The sequence below is a fragment of the Rosa rugosa genome, chromosome 2, assembly GCF_958449725.1.
Source record: "Rosa rugosa chromosome 2, drRosRugo1.1, whole genome shotgun sequence".
Lineage (NCBI taxonomy): Eukaryota > Viridiplantae > Streptophyta > Magnoliopsida > Rosales > Rosaceae > Rosa > Rosa rugosa.
The window spans coordinates 60,408,014-60,430,463 of NC_084821.1; the positions used below are offsets into that span (position 1 = coordinate 60,408,014).

Genomic DNA, 22,450 nt, shown 5'->3' on the forward strand with positions numbered 1-22,450 from the left:
TGATATGGCAGGTGGTGCTACTGTCAAAACTGCAGTCATTAATTTTTGCTATATTGTATTTTAGTTTATTTCATAGATACCACAACAAGCTGGTTTGCTCAAGCCTGAAACGACAAAGGCTTGCTTGAGTACAACCCTCATGTGAGGCCTATCAAAGTCTAACATTTTATAAATGCATGTTTCAAAAATAACAAAATAAAAATTTGATTGAATTTAAAATTAGATCTAAATCACATCGATGTTCCATTTCTATTATAAAATTGATTTTGTTAAACTACTAAAGATTATTTATTTATCACCGAAAGGTTGTTATGTTGTCAGTCACAATCTTGTTCTTTTAGCGTGCAATGAAAAGTTGTATTACCTTCTATTCATTTGTTTTTTGTAAGTCGGCTTGTATTCTTTTAACTTTGATAATTTATAGTCATTGATTGATGGTCAAATTTTTTTGAATCATATATAGAAGTGAGATATTTTGTAATGAGATTTGGAATTTTTTTTCCTTCATTTTTTTAGATATATATTATCTCTAACAAGGTCTACAACTTACATAAAACTTTTCGTCACTCTTTGTCCAATACCATTTGGTCTAATGACATAAGAATCTCCTTGTAAGTGGGAGGTCGTGTGTTCGGTCCATAATAAACTAGTTGTTGTACATGAGTTGTTTATTATATTTGATATAAAAAAAATATAAATAAATAAATAAATAACTCTTTGATCAAATTTGTTTACATAAAACTCTAAAGTAAACTATACGCTTAAATAAAAATTATTGTGGTGGTTATCAGGTCCCATAAACCCATCAATGTCAATGCCTGCAAAACATTTTGAGGTGGAACTCAGTGTCTACTATATATCTATAGGTTGTTTAAGGATATATATTATGCTACACGGACAATGTCCTTTTACCTTCACTAGCTTATATGCAATCGCTACATTCCTCTTATGGTTTCGAAGATGATGTGGACTGACGTTGACTTGGCATTACTACTTGTAGAGGGATCACCTCGAAATTTTGAGGCTGTAGAACCACAGGGACCCAATTGCCTGTGGCAAACAAAGGGTTCTTAGGTAATATTGCAGCCCCTGAAGCACTCGATCTTCAAACACGAGGAGGAGGAGAAGCACCGCTGATGAATACATGCTTGTGCTACCTCGCCATTTGCACAAATTATTAAACCTTCACTTTCCTTGAAGAAGGTGGATCAATACTGCATATTTTACTTATTTATAGTTGAAAGTAGAGTGTTCAACAAGGTGCAGAACCTCTAACCAGTGATCTATAACAAAGCAAACTCGCTTCTTTCTTTCTGTTTAGTCTCTTAGAGCAAGTTCACCCGTTGGGTCAACAGGTCACCCACTATTCACTGCTTTTTAGTGTTAATTTCACCCTCTGGGTCACGAGCACAATGTATTTCGTGCCCTAGGTCGCCCTGTACAGTGTTCTGGGTCACCATGGTGACCTGCACAGTGTATTTCGTGACCCAGAGAATGAAAATATACACTAAAAAGCAGTGAATAGTAGGTGACCCAACGGGTGAACTTGCTCTTAGGAGGAGTGAGACATTGACTATGCCTCTTAGTGCATTCCATTTTTCAATATCGCTCTGTTTTATGCAGCTTAATGCTTCCCATCTTTTTTTTTTTTTTTTTTTTTTTTTTTTTTAGCCACATAAACTTCCATCAATAAAACATAAGAATCTGATCAGGTAAAAGGGCAAACAAAATGACCATCGAATGCTGACAAAATTGTCTCTAAATCATAATGTTTTAGCAGCACAACAGATAACAATTCTAATAGAAAATTTATGATCTTGGCTTTTCCTTCTTCTCCTTGAAGAGAGCCAGAAGTGACACGCCTGAAACCTTCACAACCTTGAACCTAACTCCAGGAATATCACCGACAGCATGACCTTTCCGACCGAATCCAGCAATAAGCACCTCGTCATTCTCTTCAATGTAGTTCAGGCAACCATCATTTGGCACAAAAGCAGCAATCTTCTTTCCATTCTTAATAAGCTGAACTCGAGCACATTTCCTAATGGCAGAGTTAGGCTGCTTAGCTTCAATACCAATTTCCTAATGGCAGAGTTAGGCTGCTTAGCTTCCCATCTGTACGTCAAGAAATTTCTGTTTACTTTCTGAGGAGGGAGTGAAACCGAACCTTTTCTTTAACATTTTGTTTCAGTCTTCAGTTGTTATTAGCTCAGACACACCTCGACTAGTCCGGTTGAGAGCCTAAAAAAGTCACAAGGCCCCATAACATTTTCACATCAAATTCAGAGCATCAAGTCCAATAACTAATCCAACAAATTGAGTATTATCTTATGTATTATCAGCATATCCAATTATATTTTTTTAGGTACCAAACCGGCTGAATTTAGGCTAATTCGATGTGTAATGATTCATTTCTAAATGCTGTAATTTTCGTCGTATATGCATAATTAGGTCTACTACAACTGCACAAAGTATAAACCAGTAGTGTACAATAGGGAATTGCAACTTTTAAATTCTGAACACATGGGTTCATTGCCAAAAAGTTTTTAGAGTGAGAGCATATGACGATCTTTTCATCTTTTCTTTGCACTATTTTTTTTACTCGTTTATATATATTGCTTAATGACGTTTTAATCTTTTCTCTAGATTTATAAACCCAGACAAATGTTAAGCACCAATGAAGTCCTAGCAATAGTATGGTCAGACTATGGTGCATATATATTTTAGGGTTCTGAACTTTTTTTAACCAGACAAAATGGTACCCAAATTATAAGAGCATTAATCAAATAGGTACCTAGACCCTTAAACACGAATCATTGAGGTACATCTATTTGTATTTCGTCATATCTCTGTTAACTCTAAGGGTATATCAGACATTTCAACTACCTTTTATCCTGAAATGACTTATTTGCCCTTCAGAGATCTTATTTTTTCCTCAATTTTCTCCTTCTCTGCGTGACCTCGATCACCCTAATCAGGAAGTATCTCTCAGTTTCTTAATCCTCATCCCAGCTTCGTCAAAGATAAGCTGCCCTTCTTCATTCTTGTTCCAAAGCAATGATCCAAAAATTATTTTTATTGTTCGGCATAATTAATTGGGCATGAATTTTCTTAAGAAAATTTGAGGTCAAGAATTTTTTTTTAAAGAGTTGTTAATTTCCAGGAGGTCATATCAATTTGTAATTATCATGTGCGAAGGCTCAAGATGGAGTCAAAGAGTTGTTTAGAGTGGATTGAATTAGAATTATGGAGAACTTCATTCATCTTTGTTTCTCAACATATGAGACAAGGTTGAATCACAACCACGACCTTGAGTTGGGAAAGAGCGAGATCTACAATTGTTCCAAGCGCTCCGACAAGAATCTTGTGAGGCCAAGAAGCAGTTGGGTGCTTCATTTATAATCACAAAATATGAATCCACAATCATTCGAAAAAATAGTGCAAGAAGTTTTTTACAGCCAAAATCTCTTGAAAACTCAACCGTCATTGCAAAAGAACGCCACAAATTATTGTGTTTGATGGAATTCCAATAGAAGTAGAAGGAATATGAGCTTCGTTAGATCCTCTAATACAAAAAGTGATTGTGTTATGAGATCTTCAAGTCATGTCAAGGAAACACACTGAGCTGCCGTGATATATCTTGGTCTGCAGTTAAATTAACCCCACCTCGATCCTATTGGAGAAGAAGGGCATGTGTGTGAGTGTGCTTAAGGTGACTTCACCGAAGTCAACAAATCAAGACTCACCACAACTCCCTTGACTAAATTTCACTCAATTAACCAATCACTTTAATGCTCTGCTTAGTGATAAGCCCACGCTACTAGGCTCAGCAATAACAAAGATACTGTAAGTGCTTAAAGAGAACAAACTCAACCATTCTTTTTCGATGTGGGATTATAGCGAAAAATTTAAAACATATATAGAGGAGACTTTGTTCGAACAGATTCTCAGGTAGCCAGCCAGCCAGCTCTCAACTGCATGTAGACATAGTCAGAGACTGAGTCAATGCCCCATGCCCGCCCCACAGTTTTGACAGTATACCTCGACAAGTCGGAGCGACATGTAACATGTTGGGAAACACCCCACACTGCTACACACTCTCACAGACCCAATTCCATCTAACCTTCCGTCATCTTTTTCCCAATTTTTCCCCACATATAAAACTGCATTGAGAAACTGTGACAGAGAGAATTACGTAGAGAGGGATCAGGGCAAAACTAGAACTGATCAGTACGTAGACTTATTTTAGGAATTAAACTTTAGGTTCATCCCCTTAATCTAAAATTCTAAATGACTAAATGTAACTAATATCTTAAACGATTAATACACTTTCTTCATCAAAAATGAAGTAATGCATAATGAATCTTCATTATACAATCAACCATCATCATTTCTGATTCGAATTCTGGCGGTTCCATTGACCATAAACAATCCAGCCACATGTTCTACATCAAATTATAACTAGCAACACCAAAACTCCAACAGGAACCAGAATACCCATCAGCCCTGTCCTGCTCTTCATTCCTAGAGTAGTTGGTGGAACACCAGAAACAGTAGGTGTAAAATCTGAGAAAGAAAACGGAATGTGTTAGGGTAATGTAAACCAGAATAATTATTCAGTGCCGATTAGCAGCAGCAAGTATGTTTAGACCATTAATATGAAATCTATAGAAGTTAACTAATACGCACCTGAAGCAGCATGCACAGCAGCTATTAGTGGGCCGTAATGACCTTGATCAGGTGTGCAGCAGGTCCCCTTACCAGCCCAGAATAAATGAATTTCAAGATAATTCTCTGAAACATTAACACTGAAGGTTTTCACAACAGCTCTTAAAACCCCTCCTGCCTCCTTAGATATGTCAAAGTCCTTCAATGCAAGGTTCCCCTAGGATCAACATGAAGAGATAGTTAGCAGTTGTAGTCAGCTGAAATTGGTTGAAAACTAGCCGTTGAAAACCTGTCTAATGAGGTTCTTTCTTTGTTAGTATTCTGACCTGAATATAGATATCAAACATACGCCGTCCTAGACTTTGCCAAGTTTGCAAGGCAAGATCATCGTAAACTGTTTCTGCAAATTGCAATTTTACAGTATAAGGCCCATTCTCGAGACCCAGGCCATAGTATCTCAGTGATCCTGGAGACAACCTTGAGGTCTGGAAAAGCTCTGGGGTCACATCTGTCCCAGTGACTTGTGCCGGGGTATTTACAACAAAGCTCGGATTCTTTCTGTCAGCAAACAAACCCACATTGCTAACAGCCCATTTCTCTGAACTTGTTACATTAAACGTTGCTGGGCCAATAGCTGAGTCTTCAGTCTCATACAATATGTCATCACTCCCTCTCAGTTCTAGTCCACCACAGTTGATTGAGAATTTTGCATCTGTGGAATTTGATATAATAGCACAAAGTTATGATCAATTATAAAAACATAAACCAAAGACAGACTCAAACTAATGTATTTGCTTCAAGCTTTGCTTACTCAATGTTTCCTAATTATATTTCAAAAATAGTTTACTAGGCCGGTAGGATACTATTGGGATGAGTCCAAGTCAGCTAAAATAAGAATGAAAGGAAATGAAAATCACTCAGACCTTCCCCAGAGCACATATAATTTCTGTTTAAGTTCTGTTATAACAGTAACTCTTAATGTTATATAAAGTGTCCCCTGCTTCTTTTACTTAAGTTTAAGTTTCTTATCAAACACGCACAAACATAGATGCATATGCATGTATCTCTGTATATATTTTATCAAGTAGAGAAGCAATGCCTTTTCTGTAGCATGATGGCATTAAACTAATAAGCTATTAGTCAAACAAAAGCACATTACATTTTGGGGTATTTCTATTGCATGGAAAATTTCTTTGAAGGCAATTTAATCCAGGAAGACTGCAAGAACAATGAACCATTGTTACTTATCCACAGAAACATATAATGACAGAATCCATCAAACTACAGAAGTGGAATATGAATCACTTTGTTTCACATGCATATTAGGACTACAGATAGTATTGTTTCTTTCATCTTTTGCCAATGAAAATATAATTTCAGAAAAAGTTGTAACAGAAACCTCACACTCACTTTATGTTTGAACTGTCGAATGTGAAGTTGTTCACCACTAAGTTCCTGCATAAGTCATTAACCGATCACGTATGAAAATCATTGACAGTATTAGTATCTACCAAAGATGCAAGAATAATTGACTGGAAAGGGAATACATTTAGGGATCTTGACATACTGACATCAAGAAGATTGATCACAAAGAAGTTTTACATCACAGAATTTTTGCATAGGGAAACGAACCTTAGATTTTCATGCATGTATTTATATACCATCAGAATGGAAATTTATGAGTGCTAGCTTCATGGATATGAATTTGAGCAATGATTCTTACGAAAATTTAGTGTTCATAGTGTGGTGCATTTTATATTTCTTTCATCTGAGGCCAAGATATATAGCCTCATCAGGAAAAGAAATCTATGTTCAAGTTCTAGACACGGTTTCAAACTCTGGAACTCTGATTGTTCATTAGCTAGTGAAACACAGATTTCTTGTTACTTATTCCTTGATGATCATTCATGCATGTATTATTAGATATACACAATAAAAAATGCAAGAAGCTCTGTCAAATCAAATGCAGGTGATCTAAATTGTAAAAAGCTGAAAGATGAAAAAACCACACATACAGCTGTGATATTGAGGTTACCCATGGGGGAAGACTTCCTGATAAATAGTTGTAAGACAAATCTCTGCACATAAAAGTCCAGAGTGAGGAGGGGAAAGCACATGAATATTTAACAATTTTCTTCTCGAAGATGCACAAATACACATGGAACAGGTACACATTTGTTTCATCAATCTGAAATGGAAAAGATCCTGACTGAACCTAGTATGTCTAAGCTTAACTGATCAAAATACTAGTACGGATTGGCTTCATATTGGACCGAGAATGTTTACAATAGTCATGATTCGCAGTTGTGGACCAGCAGTGTACTGTGAAAAATTTCTCGATTAGGATTCAGAACAAGTTTCTGTCATCCCTTAAATAGCACAGTAATCTTTAGAAACACTGTCACTGCCATATCCCAAGGAGAGAGAGAGAGAGAGAGAGCATTTAATAAAATAAACCTTTATAAAATAAGACTTACATAGTGTGAAGAATATCACTCTTTTGGCTAGGAAGAGCTCCCTGCAAGCTATTGTTTCCAAGAAATCTTCCCATTTCATTGAGTGGAAAGCACCCCCCAAAAAAAGAGAGACAGACAGAGAAAAAGGTCAGATAAATATGACTAATCTCCTGAGCCAGAAATCTATGGCATTAGTCCATATATTCAATCAGACTGGGTAATACACCCATACAGATTGGGCTAGTGGTAAGTTCCGGTTGAATTGGGGAAGTTTTGAGGTTTTTAAACTTTTTTCTTGGTCTGATATAGATTTAGTTATGCTAACAGCAAATAATAATAAGAACAGTGATCATAATAATAATAATCATTTTATCAACAAAAAAAAATGAAATGAAAGAATGGCTTATTACAAGTATGTTAGAGAACTCATGTTGAACAAGCCACCTGGAAGTTGACCTGTTAAATTGTTGAAACTCAAATCCCTGAAACATGAATGATAAGTTGTGGAATAGTTAGAAAAAGAATATTCATATTCATGGAATTGAAGCTTATATGTTTTCCAGAACATACAGTATCTGTAAATTTTGGTATTCTCCAATATCAGAAGGGATGCTACCAGTAATTAATGCATTTCGTAGTGCTCTGTTAGACCACAAGATTTAGAAAACAAAACAAAAGGTGCCCAAGTAAATGAGTTAGATATGAAATTTGAAAAGGAAAAAAAAAAAGTATATGAATGGATGAGCATGCCCACTTACAAATCAGTCAAGTTCTTCAAATTCTTTATGAAATCAAGAGAGGAGCTTACATTGTAGATATCACTGATTCGCCTACATCATTATGTACAAACATAAATGAAACTAGTCTTGAGAAAGAACGAGAGAGAGAATCTGCATTGTGTTAAGAATTTGTACTCACAGAGAATTCAAGGCAGTTAGTTGAGAAAAACTGGTCGGTATTGGACCTCTAAAAGAGTTCCCTTGAAATCGCCTACAAAAACATTTAAGAGAACTGTGAGCAAGGACCTCAGCCATGCTGGTCTGCCGTCAAAAATTTCAGGGAAGAAAAAAAGAATAAGAGAGCTTTTCTTGCTTACAGAGAGTTTATCTTTGTCCAATTCCCAATGAAATCAGGTATCCTTCCTGAGAAGGGACTGTCTGATGCCCATCTTAAATTTAACACATTGACCCTTGTGAGTTCAACCCAATATAGGAATCTAAAGGTACTGAAGGAAACAGAAATTAAAACACAATCGAGCCTTCTTACAGGACTTGCATATTGCGGAGGTTAGCAAATGTTGAAGGAATTTCACCACCGAGTCCGCAGCTGTTTATGTAACTGTGATGATCAAAAACTAATTATCATCTATTTCTTGTTATAAACATATTCCTTAAGAATCAAAAATAAATTATGAAACAAAGATCCTTAAGGAAAACCACACTTTTATGCAGAATTAAGCTTCAATGTACTAAACAAAGAACTTACAGTTGTTGAAGCTTGACCAAATTACCAAGTTCGGGAGGGAGTGTTCCAGAGAAGTTATTTATTCCAAAGGACCTGCAAGCCATGATGAATAGCCATAGAATTACTTTAAAGCAATTATGTGAAACATTCAGGGCAATATAGATAGAGTACATGTGTATGCAGATACAGGCACTAAATCACAATTGAGAAATGAATACTTTGGGTTTGCAGCCCATGTGCATTTGGGAATGTAATAGTAGATTTGAAAAGAAATCAGTTAACTAACTAATCCATCTTATAACAACCTTGTAAGAATGACATGTTTCAAGAAGGCTCATAAGACAACCCAGTAACCTATACCAATGGTTTTGATTGTGTTTCACGATTTTCCAATGGATATAAAGTTGTTTATCATGTTTCAGCTCCTAGGATCATGCATTAGTCACCACTTGGGCAGTTTGGCAATGAGTAGATATCTATTTCACAACTGCAAAAACAATTGTACTAAGTTTCTATAGATTCTAATGCATATCCATTGTTATCAGTTTTCTCATTTTCCCACAATATGTAACTTGATTAATCAATATTGATGCTTTCAAACAAGATAGACTAAATAGTTGATGGTAGTTGGACTATAGTTTATGTCTTACAGCATATTTAAGTCCTTGAGGTTTCCAAGCTCCTTGGGGATGGGCCCAGAGAATGCATTGTGAGCAATTGACCTGAAAGGAAACATCATCAATTGAAGATATAATTGATTTTAAAATACCGGGCTGGGATGGTCTTGAATCAACAGATTGCTAAAGTAAGAGTATGCCTCTCTTATTAGAATGAGACCAGTATAAGAAAGCAAGGAGCACAAGCTGACAGAGAAATTTGAATAATACCATGAACCAAGGAAAGTAGCGAAGTATTAGACACTTCAAACGTTATACTAAAGTTTAACAGATGTTGTCTCATTACTTACAATAATGTCAATGCAGTCATATTGCCGATCCATGCTGGTAGAGGACCTGTGAAATAATTCTGATCGATTTTCCTAAAAAAATTGAAACAAATAGTGTAATAATCAACTCTTAACGTCTCAGTATGTCATGAATACTTGCGACAATTTTCAATAGAAATTCTGCTTTAGGAATTAAACAGCCTAACTGTCTATGAGGCTAGAGAAAAGCATAACAAATCAATTGCAAATTGAAATTGGTAGCCAAAACAACATCCACGACAAACGGTCTTTTTCTAAAACTCTTTGCAAACTGAAACCAGGCTGCAAAGGAGGACCACAAGAGTCAATAGGATTGAGGAAAAACTTGACAGAGTCTATATTAATTTCAAGCAACCTGAACCCATAATTCCAAGCCATAATGAGGCCAATAAAGAGGCCCCAATCACTGGCTATCCAGAACCCAAGTATGCAGTAAGATTATTTCAGCTGAAATTAAAAAGTTCACATCTTTATATGCAATATCAAAACTTGATAAAAGAAACAGCAGAGTAGAAAAAACAAAATAGAAAAGCATACAAGAAGGTCAGGTATCTCAAAGCCAAAAGTTCCTTTGCAAACACTCCTCGTTTGTTTAGAGCATAGACTCTCCTGAAATACAAAAAAGATGGGAACACTTAAGAGTGCTTTCAGTAAAGGTTATGTTAATAAATTCAGTATTAGCAGCAAGTGAAGAACATACAGTTGGGTAATATGGCAGGTGGTGCCACTGTCATAAGTACAGTCGCAAATGATGGCTGGGTTATTAGGAGGGCTCTCAAATTCAGTTCCATTGATGGCTGATCCACTGCATGGCTCCCCACTGATATTCCACAGCGCCACCGCTTGAGTATCCCATTGTGAGAATATTGAGTTCAACGCTCGAACTGAGAACACATTAACAAGAACAAAACATGCACAGATACAGATACCGAGACAGTTCAAGAGTCCAGGACTCGAAACTTTATGGGCTAAAAGAGTTGAAATTCATGTGTGAGTACCTTCAGATGGGTCAGTGGTGGCATTTTCAGCCGTGGAAACTTGAAACCAAGAGGAACCCAGGAAGCAGAGGCAGAACAAGAAGACTGAAAGAGATGGTTGCTGCTTCATTCTCAAAATCCTAGGTAGTAGCCAACTGGGAAAACGTATAGCCATTTAAGCAAGAATCTAGTGTGCAAGAGTGCGATGGACCACTAAAGCACCATAGAGAAAAATTGTGAATGAATTGGGATATAATATATCAACTTGGATGGTTAATTTTCAGTGGTAAATAAAGTTTTTTTTTTTCCGTACGTCCTACATCGTGCATTAGAAGTCGCGAGACATTTTATTAGACGGTCAGACAAATCTAATGATTCAGTTGCCTTACTAAAGACTATCTTGATATCGAGTCAAGAAAAAAAATCTAACAAGAAAATGCGACAGCGATGGGATAGCAAAGTCGGATGTATTTTCAGTCAAATGTGGCGGGTCTGAGACCAACATGAAAGTCGCCCTTAAAAACGAGACAGAACCATAAACTGCATCACTATGCGAAGACTCAAAGTGAGTTTTCAAAAGTTGGATTTTTTATATGACAATAACTGATGAAATGTCAATGCACGCCCAAATTACTACCCACATTGTGTCGTTGCAATTGGCTGACTTAATCTAATCAAGCCGCTTGAACCTGCAAGTGGAAAGAAAAGTTTGATGGTGGTTCTTTTCCTTCTTTCTTTATTATTATTTTTCTTTTTCTATCAAAAGGGTGTTTATCCATTAAAATAAATAAGAGAGAGAAGGGTATACCGTATACAATACACAGTAACTCACTCATATTATGCCGGTCAGAATCAAGCTACTGCCTAAAGATGTAGAAAGTCTAGAACCCTAAATAAGGACGCCTTAGACATCGATGTAAACCAAGTAACTTTGACACTACCAGGAAGTGAATCGGACCAGGCCAAGTTCAAATCCCAATTTATTCATATATAAAGCTTCTAAGACTTCCCTAAGCTGAGGTTTGTTGTGTGACTTGTGTCCGAGAGGTCATGGGTTCAAGTAATGGTTGGATCATTTGTTAGACAATTTTATTAAGCTTCTAAGACTTCCCTACGCTGAGGTAGCCACAAGGCCATCCACTAGTCCGTTGCCTCCATGCTTGATGGCTCCAAAGGAAGACGGCTCTATTAGGGTTTCGAGAGGGAAACGGGGAGAGAGAGAGAGAGATTCTCAATCCTTCCGGATTTGAATTTCATTCTATGTTTGTGGTCAGTTAAGTTGTCTGTCAAATTTTGTTACTTTCTTTACATTTCTAGCCTTTATTTAGGATTTAGCAAACCATGTAATATCAATGTCCATCTCTCGAAAAACAGAGCATTTGACAGATAATACTGAACCTTGTGAAGTCAGTCCAAGTGGTGAATGAAAGTAGAAAAATCGTAGGATATAGTACGAGTTTGAATCTCAATGTAAACATAAATAGAAGGGAATGCTGCATCATAGAAGAAAAGTTTTCATGGACAAAATCTTGCACAAAATGACACAAAAGTTGCCTTGTGAATCATCAAAGTCACTAAATGAACTTTAGCATATGTATGATAAAATAATTAATAATCTAAGTACAAACCCATAAGCAAGGTCCTCATTTTCTCATGTGGGATTCATATTATCAACAGTGTAAGTGCACTATAAACAGATGTATAGTACTTATCATTATGCGCGGTGAAAACAACCGGATCCTCTCTATAATTGTTTCTCATTTTACTTAAACAGCATCATTACTAGACAGAAAGATACAAAGAGTAATACATGGCTTAGGATGGATGGTGTGACCTGAGCCAAAGAAGATCAAACCAGCACGGGTACAATATTACCAGCCAGAAGAAGAAATATACTTGGATCACCTTCCTTCTCCTATAATCCCAGTGAGCAATGAATGATTAGGATTCACAGGAGACTGCATCAGGTCAATTCCGGTGTTAGCACCGGTTGTGATGCCAGTAGACTGATTGTTGGGGTGAGTCATCCCAGTTGAGGGGGTATCACCATCAATCAAGAAGCTACCTGTTACATCTTTGAAATCCCAGTCTGTCAAATAACTTGGCTTTGCCATAACATTACCTACTTCAATATCTCCAGCAAGCATGGCCACCACACGAGACATAGATGGCCGCATCAATGGGGATGCCTGAGTACACAGGAAAGCTGCTCTTATCAATCTATTTGCTTCTTCTTCATCAAAGTCGGTCAGTCTCGGATCCACAAGCCCCAAACGCTCATTTTTTTCATGTAGAGTCCATGCCTAAAAATGTTATGACAAGGTTAAAAGGGAGAGAAGGACTTTCGCAATAAAGAAATAACAAAATAGAATAAAAATCCAACCCAATCAAGGAGATAAATCTCTCCGGCATCCAAGTCATTGTCAGTGTTCGGTCTCCCACTAAGAGTTTCCAAAATGACAACTCCAAAACCGAATACATCAGCCTTTTCAGTCAGATGTCCCCGCATTGCATACTCCGGTGCCAAATAGCCTCTACATGATTATCAAGTTGGTTACTGAAAATGTAGTTTCGGTTTAGCCATTATTTACATTATAACATGCCATATACTATATGTGCATCGAAAATTCATCAGCTAGTATGAATATGAACTCAATTCCATCATTAACAACGCGGAAGAATATTTTGGTATATGTAAATAGTCTTCCAACAGAACAAGATATTAACAACATGGTACATATATAGAACAGAAGTACAAGGACGGATCTATAAAAGTAACAGTGGCTTACATTGTCCCTGCAACTCGGGTGCTGATGTGGGTTTTCTCATCATCATAAAGCTTTGCCAGTCCAAAATCTGATATTTTTGGGGAGAGGTCTGCATCAAGCAAAATATTACTGGCTTTGACATCTCTATGTACTATCCTTGGCCTCGACTCCTCATGAAGATAGGCAAGTCCTCTTGCTGTTCCCAACAAGATATTGAATCTGGTATGCCAGTCAAGATGCAAGTTGTTTCCTGACGTCATCCATTATTCCAGTAACAAACTTTTATTATGTGACAAATACAAGAACCTCAAATTAAGTCTGGGAAATGCAATGCATGTTAAGATTTAATAAGAAAACCAGAGAGAAAGAAAAAGAAAATGAGACTTGGACTAGTTCAAAATTGCTTTCGATGTTGAAAATCCAAATCGGACTCTTATATTAATTGTTCTACAAATAATTGATTTACACACAACACATGTAAACTTTAACTAGCAATAATTTTCTTTTTTGTTTGAAAAACCTCCGAGCAGGTTTGTATTTCTTAATGTTCACATAATTGCCTTTTGTTTTCTTTAGTCTTCACTCTTCTACAAAGAGAGAAAGGACTGCATAAAAAATGTAGGATGTAGAATGTGGAGTAGTTGCAGCTGCAGAGTATTTTTTGTATGCAATATAAAAGTAAAATGCACAGAGTGTACGATTGGTAGAAGATAGGATTATATGTACCAAAAAGTGCCTGATCAAGGCTCTTGTTTTCAAGATATTCATAAACCAAAATTCGCTGGTTTCCTTCGACACAGCATCCAAACAGTTTCACTAGATTGCGATGTTGCACTGCAGATATGGCAGCAATTTCTGCTGCAAATTGACTCTTCCCTTGGTGAGATGCTACTGAAAGTTGCTTCACAGCCACTAACCTCGCTTCAGAAAGTATGCCCTATACAGTATACCATATAATGACATGAACAGAGCGAAAATAGAAGCAATATTTGCTCACTTTTTTTTCTGTAGATGTGACTTTGACTTATTTCAATAGAACATGATAATGGAATAAGTCTAAAGTACACTAACGAATCAGTGCATCAAATGTAGAATAACTCCTTACAACAGTAGACCAGCTCACTACAGTTGGATACTAGCACGTGATCATGCTGAGTTAACTTACCAATGAATGGACCCAATCTACCTCTTTATCAAACTGGTCTACTTGATGTGTCGAAAAATTCATGTATTATAGACGCACCCCATCACATTGATGTAAAACTATATAGATTTACCTTGTAAACGGCGCCATATCCTCCCTCCCCTAGTTTATTTGAAAGATTAAAATCCCCTGTTGCAGCTTTTAACTCACTATAATTGAATGTATTTGGTCGCGGGTCTAATCCTTGAAGTTCTACATATGCAACAAGGGAGAATCCAAATTCAGAAACCATAGATACATGCTATTGCAAAACTAATGTTAACGTCAAAATATGTAAGTACTTTCTCAGAAAGGGTCATCTGCACTTGTTGCACATCATATCAACTATCAAGGTTCCTTGCATGATTCTCAAATATCAGAAGAACCTTGAACCGCATGCAACTATACTTATATTGTGCTCTTACCTTCATCGTCATCCTTGTCTGGTATTTTTCTCCTCAAATATAAAACTGCAAATATTAATAGCAAGCTCACAACTCCGACAGAGACTGCAACGCCAACAATCACCCCTGTCATGCTCTTCTTTCCTGGAGTAGTTGGTGGAATCCCAGAAACAGTTGGTTTAAAATCTGATAAAGAAAACAGAATTTCAGTGCCTTCACAAGTACATTTACACCACACCAGGCATGCATATGAAATATTTGTAACTTAACATCAAATACTATACCTGGAACAGCATTGACCGTTGATATTAGTGGACCGTAATCACCTTGATTAGGTATGCAGCAGGTCCCCTTACCAGCCCAGAACAAATGAATTTCAACATAATTGTCCGACACGTTTACATTGAAGTTTCTCGTTGCTACTCTTAAAACACCACCTGCCTCCTTGGATATGTCAAAGTCCTTCACTTCTAGATGCCCCTAGGATGAAAATGAAGAGATGTAAAATACTTTGGGTCTTACGAAATAATGTATAGTACATAGTACATAGCAGCCTAAAGTTTTCTTCTCCACTAATCTTACCTGAATATAGATATCAAATACTCGCCTTCCTAAACTTTTCCAAGTTTGTGATGCACGATCATCAAAAACCATTTCTGCAAATTGTAATTTTACAGTATAAGGTCCATTCTGGAGACCCAAGCCATAGTATCTCAGTGATCCTGGAGATAATCTTGAAGTCTGGAAAAGCTCTGGGGTCACATCCGACCCAGTAACCTGTGCCAGGGAGGGTAGCAAATAGCTTGGATTCTTCCTCTCAGCAAACAAACCCACATTGCTAACAGCCCATTTCTCTGTACTGGTTACATTATATGTTGCTGGGCCAAGAGTTGAGTTTTCTGCCTCATATAATATGCCATCACTTCCTCTCATGTCTGGTCCTCCACAGTTGATTGAGAAGTTTGCATCTGTAAAGTTTGGTATATATAATAGCACAAGTCACAAGAATAACACAAACTAAACGGAGAAGACTCATATTATTGTTTTTTTTTAGGATTAAATTCAGTTTATCCCCTGAACTTTGGGCCTAAAATCAGACTGGTCCTTAAACTTTTTTTTTAATCAGACTGGTCCTTGTACTCTCAAACAACATCACCCGAGTCCAAATTCTCCAAATGTGACGTCATAGGCTGAGTTGGACCCGACAAGGGGGCCCACACTTCAGCTTTTTAATCCCTAAAAGAGGGCATAAAAAGCTGAAGTGTGGGCCCCCTTGTCGGGTCCAACTCAGCCTATGACGTCACATTTGGAGAATTTGGACTCGGGTGATGTTGTTTGAGAGTACAAGGACCAGTCTGATTAAAAAAAAAAGTTTAAGGACCAGTTTGATTTTAGGCCCAAAGTACAGGGGGGTAAACTGAATTTAATTCTTTTTTTTATAACCAGGTTTGTTTACTCATTTTTTCCTATAAATGCTGAAGTTCAAGCGAGCTGATATCAGAAATGAAAATGGTTCAGAACTCGCAAAGAACCCTCTAATCTCAAAAAGTTTCATTTTAAGTACTATATCTCCAGAAGTATTAAGCAGGCCTTGCTTTGCTCACTTATTAGTTTTAAGTTTTTATCGAGGCATATATAGCTTCCTAATCAAGCCGGGGTAAGGTTATCATTACTTTTAAGTATGCTCTCTCTTAAAATGCATTGCTTGCCCATATACTTAGGCAAGCAATCCATTTCTATCGCGTGATAAAATGAAATACTAAAGTATGAGTCAAATAAAAGCATATTACAGCGTGGGGGATTTCTATTGCAAGGAAAATTTCTTTGAAGGCAATTCAATCCAGGAAGCCTGCAAACACAGAGAACTATTGTCACTTATGTATCTACTGAACTGCAGAATTGTGACATCAATCAATTGCTTATCATATATCCTAGAAGTGATGTGTTTGACATGTGATGGTATTATTGCTCTAACAGTGGGTAAGAGGAACCTCAACTCACGTTATTTCTGAACTTTCGTTAAAAGTGAAGTTGTTGACCACCAAGTTCCTGCATTGAGTTTATTAACCAATCACATAAAAAATTTGATGGTACTTACCAGGATGCTAGAATGAGCGACATTTAAAAAAAGGACCGGGAGGGAATGGGTGGTTTAGGGGTCATTATTCACTTACTGTTTCCTCAGATTCATTCATGTGTCTTACACACACAATAATACAAGGCAAGACACTTTGTGGAAGTACAATCTGGTGATTTTATACTGTAAAATGGAGATGAAGATAAAAGAGACATACAGTTGCGATATTGTGGTTACCCATGGGGGAAGACTTCCTGATAAATAGTTATAAGATAAATCTCTGCACATAAGAGCAAGAATGAGGAGTTGCAAAATGTATGGAAGTAGAGTTTGAATAAGAAAAAGGAATGTATTGCTTTCATCAGTCAATTGGAAATTGAAGGTCCTGACTCAGATTTTATTGCATCTCATTAATATGGCTATGATTGGGTCAAGTGCTGAATATATATATACACTAGTTATCTTTGCCTTTAGTTCTAGTAAAAATCTTCAAATTTGGAAAAAAAAAAAATTGCCATCCCAATGATCAGAAGAAACCATACTTCTAAGAATAGAATGTGCTTTAAAGAGACATTTGAAAAGAAGTTTCTATGTAAGCTCAAATATGCTATTGTAAAGAAATATAAAAAAAAATCTTCAGGTAATAGAAACTCTTCAATCTTCATGCATTACTTCACAAGCAGATGCACACACTGACACAAGTTTAAATTTCTGATGGATTCAATAGAACATGCTTTTATGACATCATGACTTACATGGTTTGAAGAAGATCACTCTTTTGGCTAGGCAGAACTCCAGACAAACTATTATTTCCAAGAAATCTGGCAATTTCAATAATAGTTGAAAGCATCCCAGAAAGAAAAAGGTCAGATGTTAAATATCACCACGTACGTATGTGGGCAGAAATCTTATGGCTTTAGTTAAGATCTCAATCAAACCGGAAAATATAGATCTACAAAATAAAGAAAAAGGATAGTGATAATGAGGGTAGGGCTTCTTACAAGGATGTGAGAGAACTCATGTTGAACAAGTCACTTGGGAGTTGACCTGTTATATTGTTGAAACTCAAATCCCTGAAACATGAATTTTGGAGACCAAGCGGAGCAGTTAGAAAGAAAGAAACTAATTCATATACATACTTGAGACCGAAAATTCTGTCTTTTGGAACATACAGTATATTTAAACTTTGATATTCTCTAATATCAGAAGGGATGCGGCCAGTGACTAATGCATTTCGGAGAGCTCTGTCAGGCCACAAAATAAAATAGTAAATAAAAAAGTGGACGAGCATATGGAGTTAGATAACAGGTTTGAAAACGAAAAGAACTGTTTGCAATATATGAGGGGATAAGTATGTGCACCACTTACAAATCAGTCAATTTCTTCAAATTCCTTATGAAGTCAAGAGAGGAGCTCACATTATAGATATCACTGATTCGTCTGCGTCATTAATTATGTGAACACATAACTGAAATTAAGTCTTGATAAAGAGAATGAAAGAATTATAGTAAGCATTTGTACTTACAGAGAATTCATTGAGGTCAACTGAGAAAAACTGCTTGGTATTGGGCCTTCAAAAGAATTCCCTTCAAATCTCCTAAAAAACATTTAAGAGGCTTGTGAGCAAAATACTAATTCTGCCTTCACAAAGAAAAAGGTTTTCACACTTACAAGGAGGTTAGCTTTGTCCAATTCCCTATGAAATCCGGTATCTTTCCTGAGAAAGGACTGTCTGATGCCCCTCTAAAATTCCACCCGTTGAATATGGTAAGATCAGTTCATAATAGATATATACATATGTATATAAAAGTTCTGAAGGAACAATTTACCCATAAAAACACAATATTCTTACAGGATTCGCATTTTTTGAAGTTTCGCAAATGTTGTAGGAATTTCACCACCAAGTCCACAGCTGTTTATGTAACTGTGACAATCAAAATTGAATTACCACCATTTCATGTGAACACATTGCTCATCAAAAGTACGTATTAGAAACACATAAATGAACTATGATTAACTAAGCAAAGAACTTACAGCTCTTCGAGATTGACTAAATTACCAAGTTCTGGAGGCAGTGTTCCAGAGAAATTATTTATTCCAAAGGACCTTCAAAGTCATGATAAAAAGGCATAAAATTACTTGAAAGCAATCAGAGATGATATGGGGGAGATCCATATATAGTATGCTCCGATCTCCTGTATTCTCCTAACGAATTGTGAGTGTGTCACTAGGTGTTGTGTTAATCATGTAGTTTTCACAGACAATCGTCCCTCCCAACATAAACTTTCAATCTGTAATTCTTCTTAATAATTATTTCCCCAACAGAACAGTTCTTGAAAACAGAACAGCCAAAATTGTTACACATACAAGGATATATATTAATTAGCTAATCTCTATGTTACATTCTAATGCATGTTTCTATATCATAAGGTTTCCTCAGTTGTCTACATCACAGTATCTATTCATTGCTATGCTATCCCACAATTAAGAGACATAGTTGATGCTCAAATACACAGTCGTTTTGATCAGGTCTTACAGCAGATTTAGTTTCTTAAGGTTTCCAAGCTCCTTGGGGATGGGTCCATAGAAGTCATTGTGGGCAATCGACCTGTAAGAAATAATATCAATTTAAGCTGTTGCCATATTGGCATTATTGTTCTGTAAAAATAGTACACACAAACGCAATAGATTCTGGTGACAGATAATTTTTGCTATTTGGATTGAAGACGGACAGAATATATTGGTCTGTAATTGGGTGTAAAATCAACAAAGCTCAAGTGGGAAAATGGCCGTCTTTTTATTAGACGGCTGACTGCCCTTATATGAAAGCAAAGTCCAACACACTGACAGAGGAACTGAAAATTTGAAAAAACAAAGGTTCTATTGAACTTACAACGTAGTCAACTCAGACATATTGCCAATCCATGCTGGTAGGGGACCGGTGAAAAAGTTCTGATCGATTTTGCTACAAAAAATTGAATTTGTCGACAACAATTTTAATTCGAAACTGAAATGCAGCCATCATTATATATGATCGTCAATTTCAAATCTTCAATACACCAGACAACAAAGAAGCGAGTAATTCATACAAAAAAGTAAGATATTTCAAAGCCACAAGTTCTTCAGGTAACACTCCTGTTTTGTCCAAAGCATAAACTCTCCTGCAAAGACACAAGAAACAGATCGAAACTGCATGAAGTAAAGACTACTTGTTCGCCAGCCATTAGAATCAAGTTGCAACAACACAGTTAGAGAGAGTAACATACAATTGAGTGATATGGCAGGTGGTGTTACTTTCAAAACTACAGTCGCAAGTGATGGCTGGGTTATTGAGGCCGTCCTCGAAGTCGGTGCCATTGATGGCCGATCCACTGCATGGCTCTCCACTGATGTTCCACAGAGGCACCGCTGGCGCGTCCCATTGTAGTAATATAGAGTTCAACGCCGCCACTGAACACCACCAAGTAATACATACATATCATATATATATAAGCCGTATACACAAATTATTCCCCAAAATTTATGCCGTTAAATATGGACTAAATTTAGTAGAGGGAGTACCTTCGGTTGGGTCCGTAGTAGCATTTTGGGCAGTGGAAGCATGGAACCAGAAGCAACCCAGGAAGAAGATAAGACAGAAGAAGAAGTAGTCATCACATATTCTACCGAAAGAGAAGGTAGCCACTTGCTTCATCCTCAAATTCGTGGGCAGTGGCCTTTCGCGCGAACGTATATAAAAGAACTATAGAAAACTGGGAGGCAGTTAATAAAAAAGAAGCCGTTTGCAATGTATATAAATAACTATATATGCATCAATGCGTATATATGTTCATTCCAATTCTCAAAAAAAAATATGCATCAATGCATGCATATCAATCATGTCATGGTCACTAAACTGATATAAAAATGATAATAAAATCTTTGTAAATCTATTTTGTGTTTTTATTTTTGGGGTCACCTTTACACCAATCAACTTGTTCTTTATATTAATCGTCTACGTTGTACCATCAATTTTCAAGATATAGAAAGTCATGCCAGTAGCCCAAATAATCCTCAGGCATCAAGCAGGATATAAAATTCAATCTTTAAGTAGATTATGACATAAATCTTAATTAACCTCATCACGCATTCTCAAAGAAAAAGAGCCTCCCTTAATACAATTGAACGGTCGAAAACAAATCTGATAACTTTAGTTGATAATTACAGAAAAAAAGATAAATTAAGACAATTAATTAAGATAACATATCAATAATTTTGCATTAGCTTCTGTTAGTCAAGACCCATCAAACGCATTGCATGATCGGTTGAAGAAGGCATCACGCCATTGATCTCTCCAAATTCCAAAATGCCGTCGGAAGTATATGTTGCTAGTCCAAAAGGCTTTGCCATTTTGACTGGAAATCTGAGGCCGTACAAATCGTTGCAACCCGCCTAAAACTTTGACAAATATAACCAAAACCAATGACCATTGTGCACGATTACAGTTTACAGAAGCTCGACAGGGGGCCTACACCGTACTTATCTCTATTAGCAAAATAAAGCCGACTCAAAAATACTGTTCATATTTGGTCAAATTTTTGAACCTCTGATTTTGGCTCTAGCCAATTTGAATAATAATACCCAACAAACTATCTAGTCTCTTTTTTTTTTTTATGAATTTTTTTTAAGCCATTGGGCTCTCTTTGTTGTATTATTTTTGGTGTCTTTTTTAAAATTCTCAAATTGCTCATGACCAATTTTCTTGCCCAACAAACCATCACACCCCAAAAAAAAAAAAAAAAAAAAAAAAAAAAAAATTGTTGCTAGGGCCATTATTTTATTAATTTTGAACAAATTTCAATGAAAAGACCACTGAAAGAAATTGAGACGACACAAAAATAAATACAGTTATTTTGTTTATACATTTTTATTTCACCATGAGAAAAAAAATTGCAAGTAGTAGAATTATAACAAGCAAAGTTTTTTATTAAAATTAACTAAATGAAGTGTAAGTGTATAAATAGTAATAAAATTATATCAAAAACATGTAAACAATAAAAAGAATTACAACGCACGTGCAAGAAAGCTAATATACTATATAGCATTGATGCTTTTACCATGCCACTTGCAAAGACATTTGGATCACTGAACACCAGATTAGATTATCATCATCTAATCCATATAATATACAAACACTACCATAGGGCTCATGGGTCCTAATTATTCCCAATTCTTCTTTCAATAATAATAACGCCCCACCACATGCAGAAAGCAAAACAAAAACAAACCAACTAAAAGGGAGTCCAAATGCTTGGACAAGAATGTGCTACATCCGCATCTTCATTCTTCCCCTCTGGTACGATATATCTCTGGTGTATTGCAGACTTAAACCATATTTCTAATCGTAAACTTTAGCTAGTGACATTAAATTAGAAGGAGGGCAAATGCCCACTGCATTGCATTTTCATCGCAATCAAATTATCAGTTTC

The 22,450-nt window shown here is 36.4% G+C and overlaps 3 protein-coding genes across 4 annotated transcripts; all 3 read right to left on the reverse strand.

Annotated features, from left to right (window-relative positions):
- Positions 1 to 1,681: 1,681 nt before the first annotated feature.
- LOC133731189 (small ribosomal subunit protein uS12y-like) lies at positions 1,682 to 2,264 on the reverse strand. The gene is made up of 2 exons (XM_062158622.1): positions 2,220 to 2,264; positions 1,682 to 2,082 (listed from the first exon to the last, which is right to left on the reverse strand). The coding sequence occupies exons 1-2, from the start codon at positions 2,262 to 2,264 to the stop codon at positions 1,810 to 1,812; spliced, it is 318 nt and encodes a 105-aa protein (XP_062014606.1). The 3' UTR covers positions 1,682 to 1,809.
- Positions 2,265 to 4,293: 2,029 nt separating this feature from the next.
- On the reverse strand, positions 4,294 to 10,779 carry LOC133728993 (probable LRR receptor-like serine/threonine-protein kinase At1g56130). 2 transcript variants are annotated; one of them, XM_062156466.1, is made up of 19 exons: positions 10,572 to 10,778; positions 10,274 to 10,457; positions 10,111 to 10,182; positions 9,556 to 9,627; positions 9,239 to 9,310; positions 8,610 to 8,681; positions 8,391 to 8,462; positions 8,221 to 8,292; positions 8,043 to 8,114; positions 7,883 to 7,954; positions 7,695 to 7,766; positions 7,535 to 7,606; positions 7,146 to 7,211; positions 6,684 to 6,746; positions 6,079 to 6,123; positions 5,828 to 5,886; positions 4,995 to 5,380; positions 4,690 to 4,885; positions 4,294 to 4,566 (listed from the first exon to the last, which is right to left on the reverse strand). In XM_062156466.1, the coding sequence occupies exons 1-19, from the start codon at positions 10,723 to 10,725 to the stop codon at positions 4,451 to 4,453; spliced, it is 1,989 nt and encodes a 662-aa protein (XP_062012450.1). In that variant the 5' UTR covers positions 10,726 to 10,778; the 3' UTR covers positions 4,294 to 4,450. The 2 variants fall into 2 exon arrangements, with proteins under 2 accessions (XP_062012450.1, XP_062012451.1); XM_062156467.1 differs by lacking the exon at positions 7,146 to 7,211 and having other exon boundaries at positions 10,572 to 10,779.
- A 1,342-nt stretch (positions 10,780 to 12,121) lies between these two features.
- On the reverse strand, positions 12,122 to 20,757 carry LOC133728987 (probable LRR receptor-like serine/threonine-protein kinase At1g56130). The gene is made up of 24 exons (XM_062156454.1): positions 20,544 to 20,757; positions 20,249 to 20,432; positions 20,072 to 20,143; positions 19,876 to 19,947; positions 19,519 to 19,590; positions 19,017 to 19,088; positions 18,835 to 18,906; positions 18,654 to 18,725; positions 18,508 to 18,579; positions 18,351 to 18,422; positions 18,155 to 18,226; positions 17,984 to 18,055; positions 17,738 to 17,803; positions 17,200 to 17,262; positions 16,907 to 16,954; positions 16,696 to 16,754; positions 15,488 to 15,873; positions 15,190 to 15,385; positions 14,927 to 15,091; positions 14,596 to 14,714; positions 14,045 to 14,255; positions 13,340 to 13,568; positions 12,934 to 13,084; positions 12,122 to 12,853 (listed from the first exon to the last, which is right to left on the reverse strand). The coding sequence occupies exons 1-24, from the start codon at positions 20,674 to 20,676 to the stop codon at positions 12,452 to 12,454; spliced, it is 3,132 nt and encodes a 1,043-aa protein (XP_062012438.1). The 5' UTR covers positions 20,677 to 20,757; the 3' UTR covers positions 12,122 to 12,451.
- Between the last annotated feature and the right edge of the window lie 1,693 nt (positions 20,758 to 22,450).